Source organism: Acanthaster planci, linkage group LG14, assembly GCF_054643075.1.
Source record: "Acanthaster planci isolate LZ-2023a linkage group LG14, COTS_SCS, whole genome shotgun sequence".
NCBI classification, from domain to species: Eukaryota; Metazoa; Echinodermata; class Asteroidea; order Valvatida; family Acanthasteridae; genus Acanthaster; species Acanthaster planci.
The window spans coordinates 2,379,774-2,396,695 of NC_141790.1; the positions used below are offsets into that span (position 1 = coordinate 2,379,774).

A 16,922-nucleotide genomic window follows, 5' to 3' on the forward strand; every position below is an offset into this window, starting at 1 on the left:
AGATCTGTCTTACAGTTCCTCTGTATGTATACATGTGCTTGCAGGTCGGCTGGTTTCCGCTTGTCACCATCATTGGGAAGGAAAATGGACACATCAAATAAAAACCAGTGCTGACAGCATTCACCCCCACCATGAAAGTGGTCACAGTCCAGTGGAAATGAACAGCCAATGAAAGAGCTTTCTGTGGTATGATCTGCTGTCTGAGAGGGGTGAGCATTCGCTTGTATCTGGCATAATGACAATTAATATTTTGAATGCCATTATTTAAAAAGACTATTGTTTTCACAAGTGTTTCACTGTTGTACTTAATCCTGATGATTTCTCTGCACTTTAAGCGTCTTTCCCTCAAAGTGAAAAGTGTGTCTTTAATTAAAACAGTGTGGCAGAATTGATGTGCCACATGTAATTTTAAGTAAATATTGATACCCAAGACAGTTTAGCCATTCCTATCCACCTTGAGTTGAAGTGCACCCTCACCAGTGAAAGAAAGACTCGCTGATGAGAAGTTTTCCCACCGGGTTCCTGCATGCGTGGCGTTCGGCGCGCACGCAAAGACCATACATTCCAGTATAAATTTGTTGTGCATATTCAGGCGTGCCCTGCACCAAATGCGCGTAAACTTGCATGCCTCCGCGATGACTTCGTACAGAGGACAGTCATTTTCATTTAAAAATGCATCGTCTTTTGTTACCGCTTGGAGCAGTTTGGTCCAGAGCCCATCACTTGACTGGTCTCTAACAGTTTATAAAGCACTGGCTGGGTGTTTCACTGTGCACCGTATGTGCGTACCCATCTCCATACAAGGAGATTATTTACGACTGCTCACGAGAGGAACATACTATAGCATGGATAGGGTGGTGATCAAAAAAGAAGGAGTAAAATTGTCAAACAAACTTATTGCAAAATCAGTCATTAATCACATCACATTTATTTCATTAGTATTAGCTGTGATCATGCTGATTTGCCTGACAACTATTCAATTTTTTCATTTTAAACAGATCTTGCAGAATGTTAATCAATAAGGGTAGTCAGCATTTTTCCAAAGTTTGGATTTGTTAAGAAACTAAAGCCAAATAGTATTAACAGATGAACTGTTCCATCTTTAAAGAAAAAGTACTCACTTTACCAGGTTCATTCATACATTATGTTGTCAGAATGAGCATGAGATTGCTTGGAACCTGAGGAAGAAATTTTGGCAAATTTGGATTCAGTCGTGTGCCATTGCAAAGTGACATACGGTAGGACATGACAAAGTTTGTTCCTGAGCAGGGCACTTTCCAGCAATCAGTTTCTTTCCCCCCAAAAGGGGGCAAAGCTTTGCTGTAGGGCGCCAAAGTTTACGGCATTTTTATACTTACGGGGACTCAGTCTTAATTTACCAGTACTACCATGTTCCCTGTACATGTGCATGCATAAATAGGGCACTCAAAATCCAGATACAACAATTTCAAAGTAATGGTGATGGAACCAGGCCTGGAAAGTTGTGATTATTTTTAGAACCCAATATCCGTTCCATTTCATTTATTGTTTTAATGAATCAGATGGCTGGCCCATCTTTATCTAAGTTTTATTTGTCTCACATTTTTCTTAAAGGTTTTGTGTGGAATGTTTGATGCACGTTTTTATGTTAAAGAAACGTTTGACCTTTTTTCCTGCTTAAAGAAGGCTCTTATTTTCACTGAGTATATATATCCAGGTATTACTTTAGTATCATTATTCAGTATTATTCAGCATTACTGACACCATATTTTTACACTGTCACATCAGTAGGTAAATCAAGTGGAATGTTTAATACATGTACACGTTTTTGTGTTAAAGAAACGTTTGACCTTTTTACCTGCTTAAAAAGGTTAGTTTTTCACTGAGTATGTATATCCAGTTATCATTTTATATTATTCAGCATTATTGACACCATATTTTTACTCTGTCACATCAGTGGGTAATTATTCAAGTAACTGAATAATATAAAAAGACAGAAATCCTTAAAACCATTAAAATCAGCTGTCGGATTGGACCAGATTTGGGTTTGTTTGGGCTGATGATGCCACAGCTACTGGGATACTTGGCATGCTTGGCTGAAGAGGCCCCATCCCCTCCCCGGAAGTGGAAACTTTTGCCAAACATTCTTATCTTGAAACCTTATAAGCTACCCGTTTTGTTATAATGTTAAATTTTAGATTAAGCAAGGTCATGACTTAATTTGCAGGCAAACACATTCCGATCAATGCAATGAACTTGTTCAACCCACCCTTGAAATTTTTGTCAGTTCATCAATGCAGAATTCGCATGCACATTCAATGCAAATACATGTGTACATTATGTATATATTGTGATGCCAAAAGGCAGATGTCTAAATTCAATGTTTATGTTTACTTTCCTGTGTAACAGATGCTTTCAATATGTTCAAGGTACTGTAGTTTGTACATAAATGTATTCTTTAGGCTGGATGCAATAAGGGTAAATGTGTGTATCTTTATCTAAAATTGTGATTGAAGAAATTTTTTCACCTTTTTCTCATTGGAATGAGAATTCATCATCTCTCAGGGGTTCATGAAATGAATTTTGCTGTAATTTTTTTTAAAGTGTTCTCCTTCCTGAACTTGTTAAAGCAAGGAAACACTCTTTCTCGGCGTAGATTTGAAGTACGCCTTTTTCACTGCTTGAAGTACCCTTGCCATTTTTGCTGACAACAGAGGGCATTGTTGTGGTGATGCCATCATATAGGCACACATTGGAGCCACAGCGACAGTCACAAACATGACGCATGCTGTACGTATTTTTGAATTGAAGCATGCATGCGTTTTAGGAACATTTCCCTCTTGAATACAGCCTGTGTGTGAATGTGTTAATGTTTAGCTTTAACTATGGCAACGGTCATAATTGTATGCGGGCATGTTCTATCTAGTGCCAACATGAGTGCATGTCTTCACATTGCAATGATGATGGTCCTTGGAGGGGAACTCACAGCTTGCATGCATGTTTGTGCTTAGTTTTTGCACTGAGTGCATGCAACTACCGGAAAGTTTTGTTCAAATGTATCGTCTTTGAGTGTGTGCTGCAACCTTGTCTCTAGCAGTCACTTTATCCAGCTTTGCTTCCAGTAGTAACCCCTGGAAAGCAAAACTCTCTTCCTGTATTCTGATCCGATGCATCAACAGCGAGGAAAGGCTTTATCTCATGTATTTGGTGTTTATAATTTCACTGTGTTATGTGTTTCACATTTGTTGTGACTTACTATATCCACTTTCACTGGTAAACATTCCGCTCTCTCCATTTTGATCATAATTATGAAAAACTGTGATGCTGCATATTGCTTGAATGGGAATTTAACTTTTTATCTTTGAAAAAGGCCACAAAGAATTGACTCTTTTGAATACCAGACACAAATGATGATTGAAAGCATGGTCAAGCACCAGACTATTAATTATTAATACATGCATCCAAAATTTGTTTATATATGCAAATGATCCAGTGCAATGGTGAGAGCAGGACTGGTAGCCACTGAGCGCACTGCTCAACTTCTTGTATCACATGTAGTCTACTTTTAATAGAACATATGAACCCAAACTGCATGCTGCATCTGAAAGTATATTCTGGCTTTTATGTAGAGAAGCCACAAAGACAACGGAACAGACAACTGGGAAAAAACCAAAAAAACAAAATAAATGAAAAGATTCCCTCAGTATTTGATGTTGAAGTTTTCAATGCGCCGAATTGAAGGTTCTCTCCTGCATGACTGTTTTTTCAAGACTGTTGAAAACCAAATTAATGGTATATAGGACTGATGTACATGCATTTCTACAATTCTAGTAAATTTCTTTTAAAAGGATTTTTTTTCTATTTGGCTAATACGAAGTTTTGTGTAAATTTGCATATTTTGTATAATTATGTAATATGCCTTTGTAGGGAGTCAGGTTGGCATAGCTTTCTATCCTTGCTTTTCACCTTTGCAATCCACTGTTTGAATCCCACCAGAATTTTAGACACAGTATTCATAAAATAATAATGAAATGGTACAGTGAACAAAGATATCTTTTTTTCCCTGAAATTATAGAAAAAGCCCAAGGCAATTTATTTATGGGCTATTTTATATTTCAATGTGTCAGTTGACTGTTATTCATAACAAGTAGAAGACTTCCAACGGAAATAAGTACAGCTCGACAAATGTCAGTTTTGCAATGTATTGGGAGTAGAGATATCCTTTTCTGAGTTATATATGTTTCTGAGTTATATATGTTTATTTGATGTGATACCATATCTACCGCATATAGAATTGATATACTACACGTATGTTCAAGATACTTCGTGTTGGTGAATGCACACTGATGCCCTAACCGGTGAATGAAATTATGCATTTGCCTCCAGCAGTAATTGTACTTTTTTAATGAATTTTTATAAGGCAGCTGTGTTGTATTTGTGGCAGTTTCATGTCTTGCAATAAACTGGATTAATGATGTTAAATTAACATGACTGTCTTGTCCTGGTGTTTCATTACAAGCTTAGAGCGAAGTTGTGTTATTTTTCTAGCGGAGAAAATCCGGGAAAGCAAATTATGGGCAGCCTCTTCTATGATTCCAGCTGTGCTGTGAATTTATTTCATTACGCTTGCTAGATTAGCCACGCCCCTTTCCTGCTTTAGCGTATACTTGCATCATATATATAGTCACCACGCTAGGTTGATTATAGTGTGCGTCAACTTAAGTTTCTCATTCAAACTAATAGCTACAACGTTCAGTTTTACACGATAATTGAACACTACTACCCTCTTAAAAATTACAATCAAATGAAAAATGTACAGGCCTAGCTGCGTTAAAAATAATTCCCGGTTGACTCGGTAAGTCCAAGTCCAAATATATGCTGGCTCCTGCAGTCAATTGTTTACACAGTACGTTTTACACGTTCGTGTATTTGCAGCGCGCTAAATTTTGATCAAATGCGCTCCGCATCCAAAATGGCACCGTCGGCGGCAGAGTTCGCCAGTGCGTGGGGGCAGCCAACTTCTACACTGGATTGGTGCGAAGAAAACTACTTGGCGAGTCCTTATATTGCAGAACTGTGTAAGTTTACATTGATTTTGAATACTTTCTGTCTTTTATCTTGACTTCTTGGTGATACCCGTATTTGCGCGATTCTTCATGAACAACAGAAATCATCAATGTTGCTTATTTATATCCTAGAGTTCGCTGTCCGACTCAGTGCATTTGGTGTACAGAGCTGAGCATCATGATGAAATGATCACTAAATTTGGACTTTTTGTTTGTGACTGAAGTGTTCAGTGTTACTGAAATACAAAAAAATGCATGAATGATGCTTAAATGTGTTAGAGCTAAAGAAAAAGCCAGTCTTACTGATATACAAAAAAAAAGGAATGATGCTTAAATGGGTTTTTGCATGCCTGGTGATTTACAGGCAGATATCCCACTTTTTAAAAATTTCCTGTGTAGTAAATTTCCACAATTACTTTCCTTCAGTAACACCCGTCTAGTTTTTGTTCTCTCAACTTTGCCAGTGTTTCTTCTGATGAATTTTTTTGTTGGGGGGGGGGGAATTAGCTCTTTTATCTTGGTGCACGTCACTCTACCTATAACCCCTAATAAAGTTAGGTGGCAGTGTCATTTTTGTATCCCACAGGGAACTCCTTGAGTAGTGTGGTTATCATTGGGATTCCCATCATTTCCCTACTGTCCTTTTCACTCTGGAATGTGGAAAAGAGATTCTTTGTGGCATGCTGGTGCTTCCTAGGTATGTTGAAGGTTTGTTTGTTGAAATGAGAAAGGATGGTAACTCAAATTGATGAGGTAAAAAAAAAAACATTCATAATTGTGGAAAACAAAAGGTCATTTTAATAGCCAATCAAATAGGTTTGAAGATTTGTCGTCAAAATACAATGTTATTTTTTCTGTTAAAATGGCCCCTATGTAGCTTTCTCCAAGGCGATAGAATTCTACAGTATAGGGTTTTTTTTCTCTGACATCCACTCAGTGGAGGCAACTTGCCTTGTATTGTTGGCTGGGTTCATTTTCCTATCCAAGACACAGGCTCCATAGCAAGTCCTACTCTGTGAAAAGCACCTTGGCTACTGCCAGTTTACAAGCAATCATACAAAGAAGTTGGGTAAATTCTCAAACACATTTGCCTGTAACCACCTCAGATGGGGAAGACTAACAATCTACTGAGAACTAGACTAACAATGGAAAGGTTGCTGTAGGCATCTCTGCATCTTATTATCATGGTAACAAAATAACAAACATGCAATCATGTTTGCCTGTTCTAGAAAGAACAAATTTGGGCACTGGATTATACATGTACCTGTAAAAGCACACCTAATCAGTCTTAAGCTTGTACATAGGAGCCCCTGCTTCCCTGGGATTTTTACACTGAGTGTAACTCTAGTTTCCATTATACATTTAGTTGAGCACTCAACCAATGTGAGCCTAGCCAAATTTATTGTCAAGCAGTAGGCCTGTATGTGTTTTGCAAATGTGCAATTCACCAAGTATGAATAAAAGCCCTGTATCATTCACATTTATAAATGGTCCATGTCCAAAGGTTTTTTCCAAGTTTCAGTTTTCTAAGAGTCATGTATATCCCAATAAAAAAAAGTGTGTTGACCTAGCATCAAAGGCAAAGTTCATTGCCATCTGTGAGGTGTAACCTTGACAACTAGAATGAAATTGTCCCAATTAAAAAGTGCAGTAACCTGCATTGCTATCAGTGAGGCGTTTGTTACTGGAAACAGCTCAAAACTCCTGTGGTTTGCTGTAAAGGAAGGTGTACTGAACTTGGGCAAGCATCTTTTATAACGTGGTGCTCGGATGTTTTAAGACAAAGTTTAGAGGGGGATGGAATCAATAAATTGTTGGTTGGCGGATCCAAGCCTTCTCAAAATAAACATTTTCATTTTTTTTCCAGTTCTGAATCTGGAAGGTTGACAGATCGGAGCACCAACTTAAAGTCTTGCCTTATTTGGGAGAAAAGTTTGATCACGTGGGAAGGGGCTGATTTATGTTCCCAATATGCATTTTTTTTTTGGGGGGGGAGGATGGGCCTTGGGATCATTTATCCATTTCCGTACTGATCGATGAAAAATAGAGAAAAGTCATGTCTAGTGCTTTAAAGACAGACATTTTCAAGCAGTTTAGTTAGTAATTGTCAGACTTGGATGTTTGGGTGATGATGTGATCAATGGATCAGGCAAGGACGGAGGGGGAAGGCTTACATGTGTAACTGAAAGTGAAAATTAGACATCAGAGCCGGGCAAACACTTCCTTGTTTGACATTATGACATCTGTATTATGTATGTGTACATTGAGTTTCTGTTTTCTGCAGTCGACCAATTAAACAGTAATAAATGACCTAGTTCCATAAAGATCAAATCCCAAAATATTTCCCATCACAAAAATTCCTTGAAGTGTCTTTGTTTCATTTTCTCTATGTATAGCCGTAGGCATAAGCTCCTTGGCCTTCCATATGACTCTGCTGTATGAAACACAGGTAAGAAAATGCATGGTGGATGGGAAACAATCCAAAGCGAGCAACTCTAACCATAGAAAAATTGTTGAGATTGTTCATATTTAGGATAAATGTGCTTATTCTCGTGAGACAGTAGAAATTGGCAGGTGCTGTCATTTCCCTTCCAGTTGATGATGACCACCAATTTTTATTTTTCACTCTTTGACTATACTACTGGCCAGTGGCATAGGGCGGAAGGGTTGCATGCCTCCCACAAATTCCCAGTGCCCCCCCTTAAGGTGCCCCCTCACAAAATAAAATGGATGAATGGATAGTGAACAAGGCTAACAAAATTAAACAAGGCTAACAACATTTTGCCCCCCCCCCCAGATAAGATGCGAGCTGGTGCCCCCTTTGTGCCCCTCCCACTAGTAAAATCCTAGCAACATCAGTGCCACCAGCAGCAATGCCAGTTTTCAGGTTTAAAAGCCCATTTCAAGCTTCTTGAAGTAGCAAGTAAAATTTGCATAAATTTTAAACACAGCTTATCACAACAGCATCCATGTAGCAAATAACTATAAATGTAAATATTTTCAGTCATACCAATTTACGAAGGACAAAAGTGGCTGCTGAATCAAACAGGTGGATTTGAAGAAAAAGTAGCCTATTTTGGTTACAGTCAAACCTCATTAATATATTAACGAGGTTTCACTGTAACCACAATATAAGGCCACTGTTAATACAGCCTTCTGCTTATAACAAGGAAATGTTTAGGTCCCAATCCTTTTTTCATTATTGTTTTCATTTTAAGGACCTCTTACCGATGAGGTTCAAGTGTACGGTACATGAATGTTTAATAGCCCATATTTTTACTTTTATTTTGCAGCTGATGGACGAGTTGTCTATGATCTGGGGAGGGTGTGTGTTGGTGTATTTATTGTGAGTTAATTCATCAATAGTTTAAATTTCTGTTGATAAAAACCAAAGACAGCACTTTTAGAATAACAAATTGAAAGTACTACTGGTCTGTTTCTTGGGCCAGCACAGCTGTATACATCTTCCTTCTCAGCAAGCGGACTTGGTGTTCTGCATTGTATCCACAAATTGAATTAGTGCATTGTACAGGTCATTTGGGATAATAAGATTGCATGCAGGATTATAGCCCTTTCGTGCAAACTCACACAAAGTGTTTGAGCTGCATGGCCTGACATCAGGTGTTTTATCCTGACTGACCTCGCTGTACCAAACTGGCTGACTGGTAACTGCATGTGTTTGGATGAATATATATGTTGGTTAGAAATTGTACCTACTGTTTGTACACCATATCACTTTGAGCAAAAAACCTTAGAAAGTTAATGTATTTTTACATTTTGATAAATTGTGGAGCATGCACGAATCATACCTGCAACTAACGAAAGGCATGGATATTGTAGCGCCGGTGGGTCCGGCCGGTGGGGGTGCCAGCTCGGACCCGCATGGAGTTGGCTGGCTGCCCCCGCTGGTATGCGAACGGCCCGGGGTTTTCCCGCCTCGCGCCTGTGCAGTCCCTGCCGACGGGCGCCATGTTTAGAGCTTGTCTGAAGAACACATTGTTGTGGACGCTACAGCAATAAAACAGAGATTTCGTGACCAGAACAGCGAGTTGCGGCTGTGTGTGAATCTATACTAGCGTCGAACGCTGATCCGTAGGACAGGCTACAATATATTGCTAATTTTGAGCAGAATGTGCACAAATCTCTTACATGTACACGTTGCACTTTCACTCCAGAGGAACACAAAATCTGTGTGGATTTAATGATCAGAAAGTGCCGAATACATGCATACTTACAAATTTTCTGTTTTTCAAATCATTGCCACAGTTTCAGCCATGACTCAAAGCCCAACAGCAACAGTCTTCCACTGGTGGCATTTCTGCTGCTTTATGCCCTGTGTGTCACACTTATTTATCTTCTAACAAAAGAGCCTGTTTTCCATCAGGTATGTTGAAATTATTTGAAAACTGTGTAGTGTGACAGCCAGGATCATCCGACCAAAGTCTCATGATCTCTAACCCATCCACCTATCTTTTGGACTGGCTATAATAAGTGTGATTTTGATGTAGGCACTGTGCCAAACTACTTTAAAAATTGTCGGCCTTAGAGGCCTGTTGAATACAAATTTGGACTCCACTGTTTTCACGTTGGCATTATGTATTAATCAATATATGATTGTAACTGTGCACATTTATTTTGGAACAGGTCAAATCGTAATTCATACCTTCCTGGTATCTTGATCTATTTTCAGGTTGCCTTTAGTCTACAAGTCATTACTGTAATGCTTAGAGGCATCCAAAGGTATAGAATCAAGTATGTTCAAGTATGTTACACACGTGCTCATCTACTTGCAAGGTGATAAATTTTCAAAGGGTAAAAAGGGGCTTTTCTTGGTGGAAATTGTGTGCATGTTTTATGGCTCATGCCTTTTCACCTGACTCCTAGCTTGTGCTGGGAAAACTCAACCCTCCAAAGAAATTCTAGAATTCAAGTGTAATACAAAATCCTTCAGAGCAACTGATCAGATTTCAAATTAGCTGAGGCATATGATGTGTATCTTGTTTGTCACCAAATATTTAGCTGCTAGTATTTATTTTGAGGACACATAGTGACAGAAAAATTAAAAGACTGATGATGTTAGTTTGTACAAGTGTTTCTCAAGATGTGTGACAAAAGCACAAATTTGCACTTGAAAATTTTCAACAAGTAGAGTATTTAAACTTCCTGTAAATTAAAATATGGGACTCGCTGGCTCTCTTTTTTCGGACACCGGTACCATACAAGAAATATTTTGGCTACACGTAGGTCTGGTTGTGTTGGCTAATTCTAAAACAAGACTCAACTTTGCATTGAGTACCCTTATACAAAGTAATCATCCATCATCATTTTTTTATCCCCAGGAAATATTCCTATTCAGGGACACTCAGGCTGCTGTTTTTTTCATTGGTGCTATATTCCGTTGGATTTGTGTTGTGGCTCACTGACACTGCATTCTGCTTACACTTGAGGTAATGTACATTAATAGAGTGTAAACATTTTCAAAATGTATAGCCATTTAAGAAGAATTGAAGCAAAGTATTCTTCAATCACTGGGATTTTTAAAAAGAAAACTCCTTGTTCTTTATTTTCAGAGACTTTACAGTAGACCCACAGCAAGTTCTTTAATTTTGTATGTAAATTGAAATTATTTCTTATTTTGTTCAGTAATACGAGGCTGCCCTGCAGTCATGAGTACAATAGTTCAGATAGGTTCAAGTAATATATGCATAGTTAACAATTTTTCCACGAAAGATACTTGTCAAATGTCCAAAGATACTATTAGTGCCACATGTACTAATAGATGCATGTATGAAATTCTATTGCAATGCCGAAGGATCCATTCACTCTCCAGAAGAAGAAAAAAAAATTGGTACGTCAGTCAGGGCCAGATTAACCTCAGGCCCTAAACATTAGTGTTCTGAAACCCTACTTCACCCATGAATGTCATCACTGAGGTAGTGAAGTGCTGATGCAAATACAGTTCAAAGAGAAAAGTTATTTAGCTTGAAAAACAATAACTATGTGCATTTTAAGATGCACAGTGGTATTTTTCTTAGACTTTCAAAAACTTTTTGTGTAACCTAGCTAGGATGCTACAGCTGTCTGCAGTACCTAGTGGATAATCTGGCCCTGATGACTAACATTTTCTTATATCCATCCTGTCCAAAACTGATACTTGTTAATATCACCCCTCCAACTTCATATTCAGGTCGATCAGGGCTTTTCTACCCACCCCAGTCGGTGTGGTCCTACAGTTCCATGCTTGGTGGCACACCCTATCGTCCCTTGGGACCCACTGTCTGTTTGTTGCGTGGTAAGTGCCAAAGTGTACCACAGACCACACCAAGCATTTCTTCACTGTATTTGTGTGTTGGCATCGTGAGCCCATTTTTGACCTGTCCTCACAAAGCCAGACAATTAAAATAACTAAAAGTCCAATTGAAACTTTTGAATTTAGAGTTCTCCAATTAATTCAAAGACATTAAATTGATTCTTTTCATTTGCCCCTCATAATCTCAGGGGAAGGGTTAGACCTTATCATCCTTGAATGTATTTAACTTTCATTTGTAAACATTTTTGTGCTATGTGTTGTCCGGGTGCTGCAAGAACAGGTCGCATTAACAGGTTTAATGTTTCACTACTAGTGGCTGGAAAACAGTGTGATAGAATAATAACTCTATCATTAAAAGACTAATAGCAAACTCTGCTTCCAAACAAAATCCCTGTTTCCGCTTGATTGGGACAAAAGTGCAAAACTGCCAGCCACAGATGATCTTTCTGCAAACATTGGCAGCCATTTCAAAATGTTAGACAATGTTTGTCCTTATTCTGTTCCAACCCAAGCTATGGGTCCATAAAATTGAAGAGCTTCCATTTTCTGTGTACAGCCTGCATTGTTGGGCCCGGTTAATCGCTGCTATGAAAGAACGGCAGAACTTTAAGAAAATTGTCAGTTGGTCTTCATGCAATGCATTGACAGTCTACAAAATCAGAGATAACCTTTAAGCATTTCCCTTATTAGAGCAGTGGGTGAAATGAATGTATTATGAAGATTCAGTCTGCACTAGGAGGCATAAGTAATATCAGTCAGCTGTCATGTCACAAGTCCAGCCATGTTTCTGGAATGAAATTTTAATTCCATTGCCAACATTTGTCGTGCAGCCCTAGCAGTGCATGGTCTCTTCATTTATGGAGCAAGTTCCTCCCACACAATGTTTCTCAGTGACTCTGCGCTTACCAGTATTGGCCACAATATTGTGTGGGTTTTGTGCCTGCTGTTTGCCATGACAGGTAAAATCGTATTGGCAGTACGGCCTGCTACTGCATGTCTTGTTATTTTTCATTTGCTGCATGTTCTTTTTTTTTCTTTTATTGTCCGTAGCTGCCACTCTCGTTACATGTTCCTGAAACGAAACCCCAGAATCTGGGTAAGAGTGTTTTTCTTGGTGCTTTCCAAAAAAACTAAGATCATGCATGCACTGTTTGTAAAACTGTATACAGATTTGAAGAGTTGAAGGAAGCAATGGCACAAAGTGATCACAACTAATGCGTCACATTGCATAGGACACTGCAGTGCATACAGTACATTGTATACATAGCATGTGCATGCATATTCAATCTTTCTTTGTATCTTTGGCACACAGACAAAATTGCTTGTCAAGCTGCAACAATGCATGTTGTCTGCTCATTAGTTTTGAGTCGACTTTGCCTAGAAGGGTTAATTTAAATACTTTATTGCATGTACTACATCCAAACAAAATGACTATAAAGGCTCTTCTTGATGAAATACTACAGTGGCTGTATATGTCTTTGTGTAGAGATTTCTTATTGAGTCTTGGAGGAGACCTGGAGTCAGACCCAAATAATGCCGGCAATACTAGTGAAAGTGTCCACTTATTGCAGCTAGTCACGCATTATTATGGATTCTTGCACTGCTCATTGAGCAGTAGTGCAATGAATAAGTGTGTGCTTTAATTAGCTTTTGTAGAGATAGTCAAGTCTATAGGGCAAATGTGAGATTTGCCCCAGTGACAATGCACAGGTAGTTATATGTAATGGACTTAGTGATAGTGATGGGGCTATCTTGATTTTAATTACTGAACAAGAAAAACCGTTTTTATAGCCCTGCTGCCAGCATGGGGGGAGGGCAGTACCATGGGGGTGGGGGGTGGGAAGGGTTACTTTGTAAGAACTACAGATAATTTTGGTGTGCCTGCCGGTTTTTGGCCGAGTGGGGGAGGGGGGAGCTTAACGGCCAGGCCCGTAAAGATGGGCCTGAATGAAAGCACAGGCAGAAATAAATTACCCTCCTCCCCCCCAAAAAAAACGTACAGAAAGCATTATGTTCTCCTTCTCATTTCAATTTTTTGCCAATTTCTTTTTACAGATGGTGGGATGTCTTCCTCTCGTTGCACTGGATGCAACAGAAAATGGCCGCATCCACTAAACCAAGTTGTCCATGTACTCTCGAAATCCAATGGATTTCCACTGCTGGCATTTTCAACTTACCGGGTATACCAGAAGGCCGTGGGTTAATTCCCCCCTCCACCAAACTGGAGATGGCAAATGTCTATAGCTTGTCCAAAGTACTTTTTACAGGCCTGGTTTTGTGTGTTGCTTGCCATGTGGTAACTGTGTGTGCCCTGAAAATGGCCCAAGGTATTTAAAGTTGGTACTTATTATGGGTAGATAGATATGAGAGGGTAAGGCCATGACTGAAATGGGCTTCCCAAAGCTACGACCAGGTCTTTCGTCTGCACATCTCCAATGGGAGTGGAGACCTAGACTTAGCCCCTAGACAACAGCTTCGGATGCAAGGTAGTAAGATAGTGTATAAATCAGCAACTTGTTACAAAGACGATGGTGTGTTCTCATCAGATGTTCAAGTAGTGTATACATTACAGATTGGCACAAAGTAATGCATGTGATTTCAGTGTTATAATGGTATGCACTGTTTTGTTAGATGGTTTACATGTTTTTATTCAGGTCTCATTTTTGAGCAAGTCTTTATCTTAAATAATTTTGCCTTTGGAAATAGGTTACAAGTGAGGGTTGCTTTTGGCAGAGTTTGAGGCAGTTGTCACTGTTACCAGTTTTCTTCAGCAGTTTTAACAGACCATTGAGAAGTGTATTTTAACTCTATTAATATATTTGAAATGTATGCATGTTGAATGAAATTATTTCCCTTGAAATTAATTCATGGGTGCAGTTGGTTTCATTTTCCGTGCTTTGTTTTGGATTAAACACAACCCCCTAGTTTTCAGCATCATGGTAAAACCTTTAAAATTCCTCTCTGAGATTTGAATCTCGTACCTTAAAATTAACTGAAGCCCCAAAATTTTAAGCTTTTTGTTTTCCTACCAACTATATTTTCATGGCAGAACCCTTAAACTCTTTTTGGGAAAGAAGTTTGTAAGAAAATGTAAAGTTAGAAATAAAAATAGGGGAAAATATGTCTATTTTAGCTTGAATGCTGTATTCCGTTCAGAAAAGTGAATATGAATGCAGTGATATCATTTTGTGCACAAAATTGCATTTTAATTTGTACTACTAAATTGTTTTGTGGTCCTCCTAAGACAGAATTTGCACATATGTAGTCTTTAGTATGTGCATCCGAGCATTTCGTGCCGAGCAATCTCGGCGCTGATGTCTCGTAGGATATATAAAAGTAGACCCACATTTATATGTGGGGCTAAGATAAACAATTTTATTAAGACATACTTTTTGTGAGAAAGAGGTGCCAAAAAAGGAGTTGATGGTTTTTAATGGAATTATTTAAAAGGGAGGAAAAAGTCTTTCACTGAAATTCAACATTATGATAAGCACATCAGTAGGCTATAGCAGCATTCTTTTGTGATGTTTCTAACTGTATTTTGACAAGTTGTGTGCCTTGAAAAGTACTTTTTTCTTTTCCGGGTATTCACAACTGTTCTTGCGAAATACCAATGCAAACATACTCAGGTCTATGATGATTTGTATTCTAAATTTTTACTTCGTATTTTAATAGTGGTTTGAAGGGGAACAGAATCTATTTATCTACTTTTTTATCAAATGTGCCTTGCTTTGCTGTGAAGCATAGGAAAGAGTTCTTTAAATTATAAATTCATGTACTTACAATATGGTGGGTGATGGATAAATTTCTCATTATTAAATCATGCACATTGAATCATAAAATAACACAGTTTATGACGTCTCTGACCAGAGATGAAATTTTGTATGTATACAGGGTAAGTGTGAATTGATTTTTAGTGTTTAGTATCAGACTTCTCTTAGAAATAAGGAGATTGCTGTGTAAATGTTTGTGGTTGTAAAAATACTGTGTTCAGGTATACTTTAAACACACTTCACAAATCATGTTTGAACTTTATGGAATTGAAAAAGGGTGCAACTTTTTATACAACTATGCATAAGACGGAAAGTGTGTTTGCATATGCACATAGTTAACCGAAACATTTCTGTATTTTTATGAATTCTGTATTTGGATTATGGTGAACCCTTAGGGTCAGGGTAATTTGGGGGCATTTATTTATTCTTAGACAGATTGAATTGAATTTTGTTTGTCAATCATAACAAAACCTGTGAAACATTACGTAATCTGACTGTATCAAATGAGGCAACAGTTTCACATTTTAGTAAGGTTTAAATTCCTTGACGTTGCGTCCATTTTTTCTCTACAATAATCGAAATAGGAGCACATGAAATACATTGAGACATGAAAGCATGAAAGTGTCATGCGTATTTTTAAATTTTATGTTCTTAACTTGCAGCCTATCAGTTCCAGGTCTACTGAAAGTCATCACCATATTTCAACCAAATATGCCACCGAAATAGATTGACCATTGGACGAAAGTTCAGAGATAAACAATTTCTAATTATGAACTTAAAACTTCTTGTTTCACTTCATTACTTTGTGCAGGTTTTGTCATAGCCAGTTCATCAATTCACATGATCTTTGTGCATGCTTATGCTTATATGTGTTAACTTATTGACACAATATTGATTGCACAATAATCCTGGCCATCTTTAGTAGAATTTTTAAGTTTATCTTCCAATGCAAAAAAAGGGTTTTTTATACCTTGAACCTTTTTTAGTGTAAGTTTATGTTGGAAATAGACAAAAGATGTTCAAAGCAATTTTAAAAAGTTACCGGTAAAATATTGTATCTTAGCTGTGCTAAAAATTCATATAATTCAATGTAATCTGTGCTTGCTTTTGATTTGTCAGTCATGTAATGCTTGCCCCACAGGTGCGTGAGTAGTGTAAAATGAATGGTTTGGTAAAGCGCACCATTACTATCAGCTTGTTTTAGAGATGAATGAGTATATGGCTTCATTCTTCGTAAATAACGGTTATTGGCAATAAATGGCATCATTTTACAAGTTTGTATTTTGTTTTGTACATGTTTGAAGAAGACACGGATTCATTTTTTTTTTGTAAAATTACGAAAGCCCTGTTGTGCCATCAAATATACATTTTGCAAAAGGGAAGTATATTTTTTCAAAGTTCATTTTTTTCCTACAGAAATCCCTGTCAACGTTAACAGTTTAACTAGTTTAAATGACTTATCTAGTTTAAACCAGATGATGAGTCATTCAAACGAGATAATAAAACATTTAAAGAAGATAATAACTCGTTCAAGTGAGACAAAGTAAGTCGTTCAAACGAGATCGTTGTTTCCGAATTATTTTTCTACGTTGGCAGCGAATCGGATACGTTTAATGCTTTTGTATAAAATTGCTCAGGCAGTTTGTCCATTCCAATTACTTTTGCCGGCTCTTTCTATTCGTGTTTTTTTTTCTTCAGGAAAAATAATCCACTGGGTTTTTTTAAACGAGATCATAACTCGTTCAAGTGAGACAGTTAGTCGTCCAAAGTTTTTTGAAATTTTTGCTACAACGC

General features: G+C 37.9%; 2 protein-coding genes across 7 annotated transcripts in view; both read left to right on the forward strand.

The window, feature by feature from the left end:
• LOC110986000 (alkaline ceramidase 3-like) overlaps positions 1-4,465 on the forward strand; it is a 16,365-nt gene extending 11,900 nt beyond the window's left edge. For all 3 annotated transcript variants that reach the window (XM_022247564.2, XM_087145635.1, XM_087145634.1), the window contains one exon: positions 45-4,465. In XM_022247564.2, the coding sequence (XP_022103256.1) occupies positions 45-101 (57 nt within the window). In that variant the 3' untranslated portion in view covers positions 102-4,465. The remainder of the gene's footprint in view (positions 1-44) is intronic.
• A 193-nt stretch (positions 4,466-4,658) lies between these two features.
• LOC110986026 (alkaline ceramidase 3-like) lies at positions 4,659-16,402 on the forward strand. Of its 4 annotated transcripts, none has more exons than XR_015427725.1 (10): positions 4,659-5,057; positions 5,632-5,742; positions 7,442-7,494; positions 8,339-8,391; positions 9,312-9,429; positions 9,736-9,839; positions 10,385-10,492; positions 11,233-11,337; positions 12,186-12,314; positions 13,411-16,402. XR_015427725.1 is itself a non-coding variant. In XM_087146049.1 (10 exons), the coding sequence occupies exons 1-10, from the start codon at positions 4,934-4,936 to the stop codon at positions 13,468-13,470; spliced, it is 882 nt and encodes a 293-aa protein (XP_087002175.1). In that variant the 5' UTR covers positions 4,659-4,933; the 3' UTR covers positions 13,471-16,402. The 4 variants fall into 4 exon arrangements, 3 of the variants coding, with proteins under 3 accessions (XP_087002175.1, XP_022103299.2, XP_087002176.1); XM_087146049.1 differs by lacking the exon at positions 12,186-12,314 and adding an exon at positions 12,406-12,451; XM_022247607.2 differs by lacking the exon at positions 12,186-12,314 and adding an exon at positions 12,406-12,451 and having other exon boundaries at positions 9,736-9,785.
• Positions 16,403-16,922: the final 520 nt, after the last annotated feature.

What these genes read in the sequence shown, in the direction of transcription:
- LOC110986026 (XM_087146049.1), top strand. Translation starts at nt 4,934, where the DNA reads ATGCGCTCCGCATCCAAAATGGCACCGTCGGCGGCAGAGTTCGCCAGT. An exon ending in CTCTGCTGTATGAAACACAG is followed by an intron (nt 7,495 to 8,338) that starts GTAAGAAAATGC and finishes TTTATTTTGCAG; the next exon opens with CTGATGGACGAGTTGTCTAT. An exon ending in AAGAGCCTGTTTTCCATCAG is followed by an intron (nt 9,430 to 9,735) that starts GTATGTTGAAAT and finishes ATCTATTTTCAG; the next exon opens with GTTGCCTTTAGTCTACAAGT.